Source organism: Equus caballus, chromosome 27 (genome assembly GCF_041296265.1).
Source record: "Equus caballus isolate H_3958 breed thoroughbred chromosome 27, TB-T2T, whole genome shotgun sequence".
Classification (NCBI taxonomy): Eukaryota; Metazoa; Chordata; class Mammalia; order Perissodactyla; family Equidae; genus Equus; species Equus caballus.
The window spans coordinates 14,802,481-14,818,266 of record NC_091710.1 but is presented as its reverse complement, the minus strand read 5'-3'; the positions used below and the strand labels follow the sequence as shown (position 1 = coordinate 14,818,266).

The window sequence follows — 15,786 nt, the reverse complement described above, 5'->3', positions numbered from 1 at the left end:
TGGGAGGGTGGGCAGCCGTGGGAGGGCAGCTGAAGGCACAGAGCCCTGCTGCTCTTGAGGAGCCCTTGTCTTTAGAACTGACAAAAGGAAACAAAAACTCTGTGTTAAAATGACATTACGAGTGAGACAACAGTGATCACAGCAATTCTGAACATATATGGTCCAATTCTTTAAAAACCATTGACCACCAATGTTTATTAATATATTTTCCTTGATCCTTATAAGTCTGTGTGAGGGTAAGCATTTAAAAGGATGAATGTCAGGCTCAGAGAGGTCAAGCAATTTGCCTCAGATGTACAGATCTAGTTAGTGTCAAGGCAGAAACTAGAAGGCATTAAATATTCTCGGAGGGAAACACAGCAAAAGTCAACATTGTGCAATGCACTTACGGATCTATGCATTCCAAAGAAAGCAACGTGGTTAAAAATCTTTTTCTCTTTCCATTTTAAACTCTTTTGCTTGGGCACCTGCTTTTTGCAAGGTGTCGCCCGTGAGGGTGCACGTGGCACTCGCTCGGGAGCACAGCCTTCTTCATCCAGAAGCTGCAGGAGAATGGCAGCACACACTGGTGTGGCCCACACGCTCACAGTAAGGAGGTTTGATCCTAATCCATCACCATCATCCTGATGCATAGTTAGATTTTTCTCTGTACAGGACATGAGCATCCCTACATAATTAAAATGAGCCATCGTCCAGCCACTGGGCTCCTGCCACAGGGACCAGAGGGCTCCACCTTCCAGGAGTCCCCAGACATGCAAGGCCAATTCATCCTGAAGCCAAGGCACCCAGCCAGGAACCAGCAGAGGAAAGGTAAGCCCCTCCCCTCCGGCAAGCGCCTTCTCTTGGCTCATGTCTCCACTTCCCAAATGCGTGACACAAAGCTGATTTTCCATGTGTGGGTGGAGGGCCCGTGTGGACAGGAACCCAGTACCCGCCCAGAATCAAGCTTAGAGAAACTCCAAAGGTCTGAAATCAAGACCCAGCTCAATTCTAGGAAGGTTTTTTTTCTTTTTTAATTCTTCTAGGTAGACAGTTGCTCCCTTTTCTGTATCCCCAGAGCACTGTTGCCATATAGTTCTGTGTCTGCACATCCATGTGTCTTCTCAGAGCATGTGCTTCTACAACCCGAGAACGTGCCTTCCCGATCTCAGGGATTTGTCCAGTATCTCGGCCTGTCACGGGAGGGGACCAAATGACCACATGTCTTAGACACACCTGGAATCAAAAACTCCAGTGGAGCGAAGAGTTATGGAATTGAACTGGACTCTCTTCTGGGCTTCGGCTGAAGTGGCCTTGGGATTCCAGAGAGAACTGGACTCTCAAGTCTGTTCCCACAGCAAGCTTGCTTTCCACGTCTGCTTCAGACCCAGGGCGAGACCAAAACTAGACTGAATGTTTACGGTCAGGGCTTTTTTATCTTCCTTCTTGTCATTTTTTCCCCTACCACTCCAATATTTTCCCATTGATATTTCTTTCTCTGAAGAAGACATTTTATTTATTTGGGAAGTATTTGAGCCAGAATAGAATTTCTACTTCAAAGTATTTTTATTATGATTGTTATTCTAGAAGGATAAATTTTCAAAAAATTTATTTTTTAATACACAGACCCTAATTGGAGCATGAGGAAACACTAAACTAAATCTTGCCAGGACTGTTTAAAACTAGCTAGGTTTTGGGGGCCAGCCCGGTGGTGTAGTGGTTAAGTTCAGTGCGCTCCACTTCGGTGGCCCAGGGTTTGTGGGTTTGGATCCCAGGTGCTGACCTACACCACTTATCAAGCCAAGTGGTGGAGGCGACCCACATACAAAATATAGGAAGATAGGCACAGATGTCAGCTCAGGGCCACTCTTCCTCAAGCAGAAAGGAGATTGGCAACAGATGTTAGCTCACTGTCTATACTTTCTGTCTATGCTCATAGAGTAGCTGAATGTGTAGCTTTGTATCAAGGGATAGAGCACACTTCTTCAGAGCATTCTTGTTTAAGCTGAATAATGGAATACATTTGGATAGTTTTAGAAATAATAAAATCAGGTTAAGAGTAGGAAAACCAGGTTGCATACAACAACTCAACCTACATTTTAACGTGTATCTGAGACAAACATTTGTACATGCAGACATATAGAAATCTTCTCCTGGAGTTAAGAATGTATTGGCTTTCTTCTCTCTTTTTAAAATGGTAGGGGTATCAAATGCCAGGCAGGAAGAAGCCTTAGTTAGGGGAGTGGTGGCATTCCTTCATGACTGCTACCTTCTGGAGGCAGTGAAATCAAATGGAGAATGGGGGTGGGGTCTGCTTTGGGGGGAGGAGACAGATGTCTAGGCCTCCTTAGGCCTCTGAGTGAGGGAGATGAGATTTATCAAGGCTGCTATGAGCCATGCCTTATGCTGAGTGGGACCTTCTAGTATTTAGTCCAAAGAGGTGTAGGTAGCATCATTTACATTAAAGTTGACCAAACCAAAGCTCAAAGAGTTTTCAGTAAACTTATCCGACTAAGCGGCAGAACCAGGAGCCTTCTGTTTCTCAGATCCTGCTCTCTCTGGTCCAGCCCCAGGAGCACTGCATCCACGTGAGTGGACATGGAGATGCACTCACTCCTTCCCAGGAAGGCCGAGTGGTTGGACGCTGAAGGCTACTTGGTGAAATGTTGCTTCACTGTTTATCCTTCTACAACTTGGCTCCTCTGTTGACATTTTTAGTATTCGGTATAAACATGTGATTTAAACAAATGTTAAGGTACCTTCTTAGGTAAACATTCATAGCTGAGCATTAGAAACTTGGAACTCAGCTTTTCCTTGCTGATCACCTTTCCTTTGAAAAGCATTCTTTTGACAGGGGCTGTTGGGTAGTTAAAAATCATCTCTGGGTAGCTTTGTGGGGTGTCCGAAGAAACACGGCCACCTGGAATCTTACCACATAGCCAGTATTTAATGACCACTTCCCAAGGACCCTGACTGCTGATAGTCATCATGGAGCTGCCTGAGCATTGTGGACCCCAGAGCAGAGGCCAGAGGCCGGCTGAGAAGTGGGCTCAGGCAGGTTGTGTCTTGAAAGGCAGATCCTTTTGCTGAAAGAAAGTTGACCATGGTTGGGCGTTCAGAAAGCAAACAGGGAATCTAAGAGTGGGAGGAGACTTACTATGAAAGTAGATGATTGCCAAACTCTGCTTGATTTGAAAACCAAACCTGGTTAGCTTTCAAAATGTGATCTGTCACCTGAATCCACTGTTCATACTAAACATCAGAAAACACGGACAAGTACAAGTGAAGTGTCTCATGCAACAGGCAGGAGAGAGCACTGCCTAGGAAGCATTTCCCCTGGAAGAAGTGACCCCGAGTCTGAGCAAGCCTCTAGGTTTGCAGGATGAGGGGAAGAAGAGCAGATTAACACCACAAGGATGCAGTTGGCCAATTTCCAAACGTGGGAAATTCTGTGCAAAAGCTGACTCAGTTCCTCTTTCTTCTTGCCATTGCAATGAATGTGCCGTAAGTAAATTAAACTAACTACTACTGATAATCTCACTTCTTCTTTGGATTCAGGCCAGAAGTCAGTGAGAATTAATTTTATGGGCAACTGGGCCCTCCGGCGTGGCTCCAGCACCTGCCAGGACCTTCTGCACGTGACGCCACCATCCCCAAAGCCAGGGCAGCTCTTCGGCGTCAGCCTCGGGGATGTGTGTGAACGCGACAGCCTGCCCCCTTCTCTTCTGGTGGGTCTCATTTTGGTCTTCTGTGGCTTTCCTGAGGAGGGAGAACTCTGAGAGGTCAAGTGTCTCGTTTAAATCTATCCCTAAATGGAGAAATCTTTAGACAGCCGCTGGCTTTGGGGGAAAAGCTTTGCTAATATTATGTCAAAGAATAAAATCTGATTTAGGTACTGCTGAGTCATAAAGCAAACACGACAAAGAAAAGATACCCATGTCCATTCCATAGGTTTCAGCAAAGACCCACATATGCCTGCTCAGATCAATGCAAATGGGCTCTATGTGGATGAGTCTCTGAGAGTCCACCCCGTCTCATCTTCTCTGAACTCCACCGTAGTCTTCAGCCTCCTTCAGCTGAGTCTACTCAATCTCACTCCTCAGAATCTCTCAGGTGATTTTGACCTGTATTTCCAGTGCTGAAGCATACAGACTCAGCCTCTGGCATATGTGGATCCTTTCATCCAAATAGAATGTGTCAAGTGACAGCCACAGAATTTGGCCTGTGTTAACTCAAGTTGGTGTATGGAATTGTCAGTTTCAACATTTATTGAGTGTCCAGTATCTCTCCAAGCACTCTACCAGATCTAGGGAATTTTAGGCTAACGATGAAGAAATGTGTCATGCCAGTCCCATGCTCCTACTACCTCAGTCCTTGCAAGTTTCACAGCAAATTTAGGGGGTAGCTATGATTATCATCATTCCCACTTCACAAATGAGAATAAAAGTAACCTCACTAAAGTGCACACTGTGCCCAAGGCCACAGAGCCAAGATGTAGCATCATAGGATTCGGGTCCCTTGGATTACCTGACTCCAATACCTAGAGCCTTTCTGCACCACAAGCAGAGGACATGAAGATGCAGCAAAAGGAAAGGAAAGAGTGATGAGAAGGGGATGTAATTAGAGGAGGAGGAGAGGGGTTTGGAGAGCCCGATTTGAAAGGAGGGAAAGCAATCCAGGAAGTAGAAATGGGGTACGCAGCCCCTTAAAGGGGAACGAACAATGGGACACGGGTATGGCACCAAGATTTCCATAGCTGGGGAAGAGCAGCTATATTAGGGCATGATGAGGAAAGATTGGTGGAGTAGGAGCGGGTGATTCCACAAAGGCCTGGAAGCAGGGAAGTTTCATTCAAAAGTGTCAGTTCACTGAAAAGGAAAATCTGACTTAACAACTGTTTGAAATGTTTCAGCATATGAGTGTAGAAGGGATGGTTGGGTAGAAAATAGAGACACTGAGAAAAAAAATTCTACGTTTGCTTGCATGCCCCCCCCTCCAGCACTGCACCTCGCTTACCCCAGCTCAGACAAGGGGGGAGCTGGTGCTCTGGGCTCCTGGATACAAGGTGCCATTGATTTTTCCTTTCTCTTCTTCCCGATAGGATATGCTTTGCTTTCTTAAGCAAAAAGGGCCGCTCACAGAGGGCATATTCAGAAAATCGGCCAATATGAAATTATGCAGAGCCCTAAAGGAGACATTAAATGCTGGGGACAAAGTGAACCTGAACTGTGAATCTGTTCTTGTGGTCGCATGTGTCTTAAAGGTAGGGAAACTTCTAGCATTATCCACACACAGCGTAACTCTGAAGGTACATGATCAATTTCCTTCACCGTGATTGCCCAGGAACCATAATAGGCATAATAGATTGAGAAACTGAAAAACACTTCACGAAGTCCAAATTTAAGGGCGTTAGTTTGGGGGTTAAAAGCCCCAAATGTTAGATATACTTTCCTTTTTCATCACACACTACCTTCTCCTTCTTCATTCCTGAACATTATCCCAGAATAATAATAATAAAAATTCTGAACACACACTTAGATATACAGAACGTTTACCAGAACAAACATCCTGTTTTTGATGACTTCTTCACCATTGTCCTAATGAAAGCAAAGTTTACAAAAGAAAATTCGTATGAAACATTTGAAAATAGATAGAGAGGTTGACCGTAGTCAGTAAGCCAACATTTGTCATTCAATGAATCAAAAAATGCTCAATGAGTGAGCAAAAGCTCCGTTCACTTCCTCATCCTTCTTTCGCCTGCCTCTTTTAATTTAAAAGTAGTGTAGGGGTGACTTCACTATTTTTTGCCTTCTTTCACCCTTACCAAATTTGGCATCCTTTATTAATGTTTGTTAAGCTTAACCCACCACCCACGATTATGGTCACACAGTAACAAGCTCCTACCACATGCTTCTTCTTATAAATCTGACTTTTAAAGTAGGTGCAGCAACGAAATTTGTTTGGAATTCTGAAAATTCAATAGATTTATACAAAAAAGGTTTTTAAATGATACCGCTAAATCACAAATATCCAGTTATGTTTCTATGAAGGGAATCATAGAACAGGGAAAGAATTGACTCAATCCATCTTGGTATTTGTTAACAGCTGTAAAGAGGAATGTCATAAGTAGAAATGACTACAATAGGTTATTAAAATTCTCTTATAATCGAGATTCCATTTGGTCTTTCCTTGTTCCCCATGATTGTTCAGCTCTGTCATAAATAGGGACAGTTCAGAAGTGGCTTAGAGTCGACCACTGTGACATTGGGATGATTAGAAATATACTCTAGGCATACAAATAGCAAGTTGAGTGTTGCCTTCTGTGAGGTGCCCACCTGGAACTGATTTTCCAGCAAGAGTTAGAGTTGCCCATCAGCAGAGTCTTGCCTATCTTTCTGTTATAAGTACAGACTAGCAAGGGGGTGGCCACTCGTGGGTATAGTTCTTAGACATTCCTAAAGTTGACTGATCTTGGTGGGGAATCAGACTTTGCAACTTGGCTTTGATAATACCATGCCCAATGAACTGGGGTGTTGACCTAAACCAGAAATGAGTACATCATCAGGACCACATTGAGTTTGCCATTGAGCTGTCTAAAAACAGAGGTCCAGCAGTGAATACCCTTGGCATATTCTGCTCGGGTCATGTTCTGGCTTCACCACACTCAGCCTCACCAATGGGCTCCCACAGAACAGGGTTCAGGAAACAGAGAGGAGACACATGCTCCGAGTGCATGTAGTGTGGTACGCATGAGGCAAGGGCCCTCCTGCACGCTCCCAGACTTGAAGAGCCGGCCAGAGTTGGACTGCTTCCTCCCTCCAAATATATTGGAAGCACTCCATAGGAAACACGGTGAAAAGCACTAACTACCATGGCTAGCTACAATACCATGGGTACCACACACCAATCAACATAGTCAAAGTGAGAGGACTGGGACTCTGTCCATTGGCTTCTCTGCTCTGTCCCCAGTGCTCACAATAGTGCCTGGCACTAACAGCAGCTCAATAGGGATTAGCATGAGTGAACCATCATTAGATTCTAATTAGGATAGTTGCCCTGAGGCACTTCTCGAGCAAGCCACCACTAAGAGAAGGCATGTGCTGCTGAGTGAGAACAATGGAAGCTAGGTGTGCTTGGAAGCTAGCAAGACAATGTGACAACTTCCCCTCAGGCTTGCACAAACATTAAAGCTTCGTAAATTTTAATAGGCCCAATTCTACGATGTTAAACTTGTTCCTCAGCCCTCTAAAGTGACAGATGTTCCAGGCCTCCACTTAGGAAGCTGACATTTGTGCGTCTGTAGCCCTGATACTCAGAGGCCTGAAGTTGCGATGTATCTAAGTTTTTAGTAAGTTTCTTCTTTTGGAAGGATCTGTATGTCCCACTCACAGACTGTAAGGGGTAACACATTGTTACCCAATGGGGATTTTAATATATTTCCAATGTCTGCTGCTTCCCAGTCTGCAGGATCGAACGTTCATACAGTTAAAACCAGGATGAACGAGGCTATTGTGATGCAGTGTTCTCCCAAGGAGCACACATACCTCAAGTCAGAAGGCTCAGTTCTCTCTTAATATGTGTGCGAGAGCACGAGGGTGTGTGCGTTTGGTTTGTTTCAGAACTTCTCTTGCTTGAGTTAAGAGCAAGCACTGTGTCTCAAACGGGGATGGGTATTTCTTCTCAAGAAACTAGCAGGATTGAGGATGACGTCTCACCGGACCTTGTCAGTTTCTACTAGTTTACTAAAATGGACACCAAGAGGAAGTTCCAGGTGATAGAAGGGGGCTTTCTCTTCGCTCCCACTGTGGCCCACTCTGCTTTGGTGCTTCTAAGTTTTAGAAGTCCAAGCACCCACTTCAGGGTGTGCAAGTCAGTGGAGAGGTGGAGCTGAGCGCTGCGTGGGTCACAGTGTGGAGAGCCTGAGAAGGAAGTGGGGACAGAAACTCAACTTTTCAACTCCATGTTTTCCCTGTAATTTGTCCAATATGTATTTGCCATAAGAATAATACTCTTCTTTTGATGTGTGTAAGGATTTTCTTCGAAACATCCCAGGGAGTGTCTTTACATCTGACCTCTATGCTAAATGGGTCAGTATAACTGATGGAGAGAACGAGGAGGAGAAAATCGCTGCCACTCAGAGGTAACGATGCCATGATTACTCTACTGGGGCACACCTCCAAAGTACAATCAACATACTCTTAGGAAAATATTAGCTTATACTTTACAGCTTTGTCCACCAAAATAATGACCAATGCCAAAGAGTTTGATTTGACCACTCCCACGGAGGCCAGTTCAAAAACAGTGGCATGCCTTACTGCTCTTATTGAGTTCTTGTTCTTCTCCTAGTCTTGTTAATAAGGAATCCTTGACCATTTTCTACCTTCTGAATATGTTGTCGATGAGAATAATCCATAACCAATCAATAAATGAAAATTTGGGTGAGTTTATTCTGAGCTTAAATTTTAGGATTATAACCCGGGAGGTCTTTCCACAAAGGAACAGAGCACTCCAAAGAAGTGGGGGTACATAGGGTGGTTATATACCCTCAAAGAGGGTGTTTCACATGATTTAAATGTCCCTCCCACAATAGCCACAAGAGTGCCCTGTCGGCACAGCACTTGATGGACACAGCAGGTAGTGGGTCTGCTATCTCCAAGGGCGCAGCAGGAGGCAAGTCTATTGTCTCAAGCTGGGTGGTCACAGGTGAGCGCAGCAATCAGTTTCTAGCCTAAGGAAAGATGCTTAATCCTTAAGGAGACACCAACGTTGGCAGGGGGAGGGAAGTTGCACCTTTATCTCAAGGGCCTTTTGCTCTTGCCATAGGGAATCTCTAAAGCAGATAGACAATGCATGCTCAACGGCCTCGGTCAGGCCCTTTTGGAAAGACAAGGTCAGGCCCGAATTAGGTTTACACCAAAATGGCTTCCTCATATATTCCAATATATCCTATTACTTGCCATTTTTATTTGACAATATGAAACTGAGAGCAGATGAAATCCTTTGGTCCAAGAGAGATGCTAAAGGACCAATCTTCCAGGGATATGGTCTTACCTTTGTCAAACACTTAACTAGCCAGAGAAGTTCTTATCTGGTTCAGGAACTGAACTCAATGAAACATTTTTGCCTGGAACTTTGCTGGGCTCTTACCCTGAGACAGTGTTCCTATATTGCTACCTTCAAAACAAAGGGAGCCTTTGAAATTTCATCGCTGTTTAATTTAATCAATGAGCTTTTGTGAACTTTAATTGAAGAGTTTCTGCAATGTTTCAGAGTTTTAAAATATATTTAGATTAAATTCGATGTTAATAAGATGTGCCCAAATGAGAACACGTTCTAGGCGTTTCAGGGAAAATATTTCAGGCAGCATGTTTAGGAGGGCCATTTCTGCATTCTCGTGCATGTTCACTGGGCTTTGTGCCTGCTCTACAAAGAAGTCCTCTGTTCCCTTTCTCTGTATTTCCAACTTCCTGAGCAAAATGACGTGCTGTCTTTAAAGGTCCATTTTTGTGTCTTTAGGCTTTTGGATGAGCTGCCCAGAGCCAATGCAGAGCTCCTGCGCTATCTTTTTGGAGTGCTGCACAACATTCAGCAGCATTCGTCCGTCAATCAGATGACAGCTTACAACTTAGCCACCTGCATAGCCCCAAGCATTCTTTGTTTGCCCAATGCCTGCAGCGCAGAATTAGAAAGTGACATCACAAGAAAGGTAATGAAAGCTCTCATTTGCGTGCCCTAGGGGTCAGAGTCCCCACTTGGAACCCAAAATGGACGGTGTTAACTCTGACAGACCAGTTTTTGAAAGTGTATCCGTTGAGTGGCAGAGTCATTTATCCTCCTCTGTGGGGATGGGAAGGAGGGTTGTTAAGGGGGAACTGTGAGCAGTTGAGTCTCTCCTCCCTTCCTGTCCATGAGACTAAACTCTGGACGGACTGAACAGCAGAGAGAGGAGTGGCCCGATATGACAGAAAAGAACCTGGGCTTTGGAGTGTGACAAGCCAAGGTTCAACTCTCAGCCTAATCACTGAGGGATGTGTAACCCTGGGCAAAGTTTCCAAGCCATGGTTTCTTCATCACACGATGCCGACAACACCCAGCTCCTCTGGTCATTACTGGCACATCCTAGGCAGCTTGGGCAATATGAGCACCCATGGCTCCACACACTTTGGCCTTCCTCTGCCAGCTTTGGCTCATTCAGAAAAATACTTGGCTACTATTTTGCCTCTGCTATAGGGTGAGGAAACTAGTAAAAGATTCCAGAACATCCTATCAGAGCTACAACATGCCCAATAAGATCATAGCTGTTTCCCAAGAGAGTTTTCCAGAAAGTAAGGGTGGGGCAGGCAATGCAAGAGGAGGGGCTGCAGCCAGACAAACTGAATGGTGTCTCTCCAGCTGCTTTCTTCCCTCACAAAAACCCACAGAAATCTCTGCTGCCCAAGTTTAAGCAGCACCTAAACTTACAAATGAATTTCACTTATCCGTGTCTATTGGGTGCTTTATAAATTTTCCTAAGATGTGATATGTCTATTATATCTCAACAAAACTGGAAAAAATGTTTAATGAAAATGAATAGATAAAATTTCATAAGAGACTATACATCTTCCCCCAAACATCCTATGTGGGTTACATTTGAAAATTGCCTTTGTTTTCAAGATGTAACCATTGATATAAAAATGTTAGCTTTTAAACTAGACCACAAATTATGCCTTTAGTCCACTGATGAAAAGTATTTTAAAACCTGTGCCCAAAGTACTCACGAAAGTATCACAGTTCGTTCTTAGAGAAAACTGGTTCTCTGAATTTTTCTTAGTATTCTTTCACAATTTTTGTTAGAGCCAAGATTCATGTATGAAATGTGATTTATAACTATGCCATATGAAAAAGAACACCCCGTTTTTACCCTTTTGTGTTGCAGATTTCTCTTGTGCAATTTTTGATTGAGAATTGCCTCCAGATCTTTGGAGAAGACATTGCTTCCCTCCTGGGGGAGAGATCCATGCATTGTGATGGCAGCGAGAAGGCTGCAGATCCTTCAACTGACTTCGGAGAAGACATTGCTTCCCTCCTGGGGGAGAGATCCATGCATTGTGATGGCAGCGAGAAGGCTGCAGATCCTTCGACTGACCTCGGAGAAGACATTGCTTCCCTCCTGGGGGAGAGCTCCATGCATTGTGATGGCAGCGAGAAGGCTGCAGATCCTTCGACTGACCTCGGAGAAGACATTGCTTCCCTCCTGGGGGAGAGCTCCATGCATTGTGATGGCAGCGAGAAGGCTGCAGATCCTTCGACTGACCTCGGAGAAGACATTGCTTCCCTCCTGGGGGAGAGCTCCATGCATTGTGATGGCAGCGAGAAGGCTGCAGATCTTTCGACTGACTTCGGTGAGAAACAGGCAGCGAGGCCGCCAGGGGTCATGGGAGATACCTAGACGGGGGATCCCAGAGCACATCCCAAGGGCAGTGATTCCCATCTGCTCCTCCTTCCACAGGCTGGCTCACAGGTCAGGCAGGGTTGCACACTGTTGTGAGACCAAAGAAAGAAGTCGAGGTCTCTGACTTCAAGAAGTTGCTGGTGCAGCTCATAACAGCTTTAGGAGACATCATGGGATAATAGAGTGTCTGGGAACATTTTCAAACAAAACTTCAAATCTATTATGTGTATAATAGACGTCCTCTGGTTGAAACCAGAGTGAGGGCCCCGAGGCGCTGCTGCTCAGTGGTCCCTGAAGCACCGAGGAATTCCAGTGCTCGTTGAAACAGATTAAGAGGAGCAGCATCATTGAGAAAAAAGGAGCTGACTTGATGTCAGACAACCTTTCAGAGTACTGCAGACTCCTGTGCTACCATTTCCTGGCTGTTTGATCTTTGTCCAATTATTCTAGCTCGTTTTCAGTTTCTTCATCTCTAAACTGTGGGGGGTAATAATGTTTAAATCTTAGGAGCGTTGTAAAGATTAAGTAAGATAATGGATGTAAAATAAATTTGTGAAAAAGTATTTAAGAAGGCTAGTAGAAGTGCCCCTGATGCTAGAGCTGGTATTATTGGCGCCTCGCTAATCACAGCTAACGGGCAGGAGTCCATTCTAGAAGGTAGAGTTTAGATTCAGAACCTGGGGGCCTGTATCATGAGCCCCTTCCTATTTTTGACATTTCTTGGTTTCAGACATTTACCTCAATGCTCTGAGGAAGTCTTTAGGAAAATCCATTTCATCCCAATGAGATGAGTCTAGTATCTGAGAATATGCTTATACTAAGACAATCGTTGGTTTTTCATTTCAGGAGTGTCAACCAAGCAACCTGTTGAATCCAAGCCAGTGAGAGTGATAGTGACTTACAAAAAGGCACAACTGCAGAATGACGCCGAGGCCCCACGTGGCGTGGGTCCACCCAGCTCCCTGTCTGCAATGCTTTCAGTCACTGAAGATTAGAGTCTCCATAATCATACTCGACACTTTCCTTTCCTTTCCTTCCTGTAATATCCCACCAAGAACGCTTTCTCCAAAATTCTACTACCTCCGTTATGTTCTCATCACGTAGACACCAGTCAGCTAATGCCCCCGAAATCATTTTCAGCCCCTTGTAACAAAAAAGTGTGTGGGGGTGGTGAATTTCTAGAAAAATACAGGGTCAGAAAAGGAAAGTTTTCGTAGCTCCTGGGAATCACCTCAGGACTCAAGAACAGTAATTCCTGAGCTTGAAGATTCCAGTCCTCAGTCACCACAGGGTCAGTAGATTAGATGGAAGGATCCTCTCAGACATCTCAGGAAATACGCTCCCAACTTGTAAGAGACCAATTTTCACAAAGTTAAACACATGAATCTCACACACTAGAGTCTAAACTTGAGTCCAAATGTTATTCAACTCATCTTACTGAGGAGACCAGTAAGGTGGTAAAGAATGTTTTTGAGTATAGTACTTTTATGGCACCAAGCTGGGGCCAAAGAAGCAAATTTTCTTTGTTGGACATAAACAGTTAATGTTTTAAAGGGTAATCAATCTATAAGCTTTGAATTTATCTTCCCCTGTGACAAAAATCTACAAATTAACATTATTCTATTTTTATGACACACAGTGAAGGACATCCAGATTTGGACTCCTCCATCTTACACTTCCCATGCAAGGTTTCCTGGAGGGGAATCTGTCCTCCCTCTGTCAACTCTCTCACCCACCCTTCACTTCTCACCCTGCTGACATGTGGCCTCTCCCTGTCTTCCTTTCCAGCAGCCTCAGTAGATCACATTCAACCGACCAAGCCCCTCCACCTGACAAACCAAAGCACATCTTCTGGGATTCCTAAGGCACTTGCCCTGCCAGGGTCTCGTAATTCCTGAATTCTAATCTCATTTCCCTGGTAGTTCACTTCTCCCAGGTCATGTTGTTTATCTCCATCTTCCTCTGTTTATATCGTTTCATGGACTTTTCCACATCTCCGCCTAAACCCGAGGACTCTTCACGTCATTCCCAGGTGCCCTCAGCTCTCGTGTTGCCTCTGATTCCCTGCTCTCCTATCATCCCATCAACGCTCATCCCATCACAGACCCATGAGTGCAGCAGTGTCCTCTCTGGCCTCCCTGTCTCCAGTGGTGAAGTTGGGGAAGGATGGCCCCATGTCTGCCTCCCACCCTAATGTTCCTACTTCAGGGCAAGCTCCCTGAGCAGGGATGAGGCTGTCTAGCACAGCCTGGCATTCCACTGCCAACCACCAGACTCAACACCAGGTAGGTATTCAGTAAATATTTGCTATTGAAGACATACCCCTCACTATATAGGTCACGTGGTACTGCATCAGGATGAGGCCTGAACTGGGAGAGAGTCAGCTGTGCACATCTTCCTTTTTCTGCCCTGATCCTGAGAGCTGAGGGGGCATCAACCAGGGAGAGACCTGTGCATGGAATTCCTTCCTAAAGTGCACAGTAGGGAAAGAGGGGGCAGTAACTTTGCAGTGGAGAAAACGGACAAGCACTACCTTAGCCAGGCGATCAAGGTCAACATCAACAGTCATACATCTAGTTAATAACAATGAACCTGTATAATTTCATCTGTTGTAACCAATATCCCCGATTGAGGTAAGATGCTAGTAATAGCAAACCAGAACAGAGGTGTATGGGAACTCTCTGTGCTGTCTTTCTTAAATTTTCTATCAATCTCAAAACTGTTCTAAAAAGTAAAGTCTATCTTTTAAAGAGTTCCCATTAAGTATAGATGAAAAATGGTATCTTGGGTTTTCTTTAATTGGACATGCTTTGTTTACTAATGCAGGGAAGTCTGTCCACATTTGGGTTGGCTACTTACATTTGTTCTTCTGTGGATTGCTGATTGTCATGTGCCCCTAAGGTTTATGGTTATCTGTTATGTGACATTAGTGTAGTCATAGCTCACTGACACAGTCTCATGAACTACCAGAGTCCGAGGAAGTATTAACTGCCTGCTTTTCATTATCCAAATACCCATTTTACTGATGAAGAAATGGAGATTCAGAGAGGCTGAAAAATTGAACCAAGTCCACATTTAGTGTCACACCTAGACCTTGAACTCATATCTGTCTGACTCCAGAATTCCCTAAACACCACACTATACTGGGAAGTACCAAGTGTGTGACATTGGCAGGAGGAGGGGGGATCTTGACAGCTGGCTGGGTGTCCAGTGACAAACTTTAATTCTGTATTTTAATGAAGTGATGACACCCCAACGGGGGGCACCATCCAGGCAAACTAGAAGTATGTAGGAAGTCCCTGAGTGGCTGCTGTGAGAAATGGCTCATGAGGGCAATGAGCTTTGTGTTCCAAGCAGAGGGACTAGAGTAGGTCACTCCAGACCTACTGAGAACAGCAAAATGGATCCTCTGTAGTCGCCCTCAGAAGAAATGCAACTTTCAGGGGCCAGCAGGGGACACAATTTCATGTCATACATCATCATAATTTAATGTTGGCACTGAAAACTGAAGCCAGGAAGGGGTATCGCCTCTCCTCAGAATTCTTAAACAGCATCCAAGCTGTGGGGGACCCCATTCACCAGCACTTGCTTGTCAGGTCTTGACCTCAAGAAATTGGGCAGAAATCCAAAGGCTCTGGACTCAAGGGATGGGATTTGACCTCTGGCTTGGCTGCCTGTCTTGTACAACCTTGAGCAAATCAATTCACCACTGGGGTCCTTGCTTTGTTCATATCAAAACAGGAACCACTGCCCTACTGACCTCATAGAATTTTCCAGCAGATGAATAATAGTACTGATGGCTAACAGTTACTGCACAGTCACTACAGACCGGTATTTTGCAGGCATCATTGCATTTAATACTCACGGCAATCATGCTGGCCACGTACTTATATTATCCTTATTTTATAGATTGGAAAACAGCTCCAGAGGAAGGATATCGTTTGTTTGAGGTCACCCGGTTTGCGAAGATGAAGTCAGAATTTAGAGCCCATGTTGTTCACCGATGAGTTATGTCACTAACCACGTTCCAAAGTGATGCTAGATGGAAAGAATGCTGGTGCTTCAGAGTCCTGGGGCAACCTTGAGAAGCTGCAGAGGAGTGGATGACCACGAGGTGGGGCTTGGTATTTATCACTGGGTGGATATGCAAGCTGAGGGGGTTTGGAGAAGAAAGATGCAGAGAGAAATGAGCTTGACTGGGGAAAACGAGCAGAGAGGGAGAAGAAAGAGTTGGGGCAGCTGCCAAAAGGAATGGAAATCTAGGAAGACAGAGCTACTCGAAGGGGATTTTGAAGAAGCTTTGCTCTCAGGTGTACTTTGTGATAGCTATTCTCTGGCCTCCACTAAACCTTCAGGAAAATCCCTACTTTTCCTCA

General features: G+C 44.8%; 1 protein-coding gene across 8 annotated transcripts in view; it reads left to right on the top strand.

The window, feature by feature from the left end:
- The window catches only part of LOC138921112 (rho GTPase-activating protein 20-like), a 56,206-nt gene that overhangs the window by 18,010 nt on the left and 22,410 nt on the right, over positions 1-15,786 (top strand). For all 8 annotated transcript variants that reach the window (XM_070253488.1, XM_070253487.1, XM_070253494.1 and 5 more), the window contains 8 exons: positions 655-810; positions 3,538-3,707; positions 5,081-5,242; positions 8,010-8,119; positions 9,496-9,685; positions 10,895-11,360; positions 12,257-13,695; positions 15,320-15,524. In XM_070253488.1, coding sequence (XP_070109589.1) covers positions 655-810; positions 3,538-3,707; positions 5,081-5,242; positions 8,010-8,119; positions 9,496-9,685; positions 10,895-11,360; positions 12,257-12,405 — 1,403 coding nt within the window. In that variant the 3' untranslated portion in view covers positions 12,406-13,695; positions 15,320-15,524. The remainder of the gene's footprint in view (positions 1-654; positions 811-3,537; positions 3,708-5,080; positions 5,243-8,009; positions 8,120-9,495; positions 9,686-10,894; positions 11,361-12,256; positions 13,696-15,319; positions 15,525-15,786) is intronic.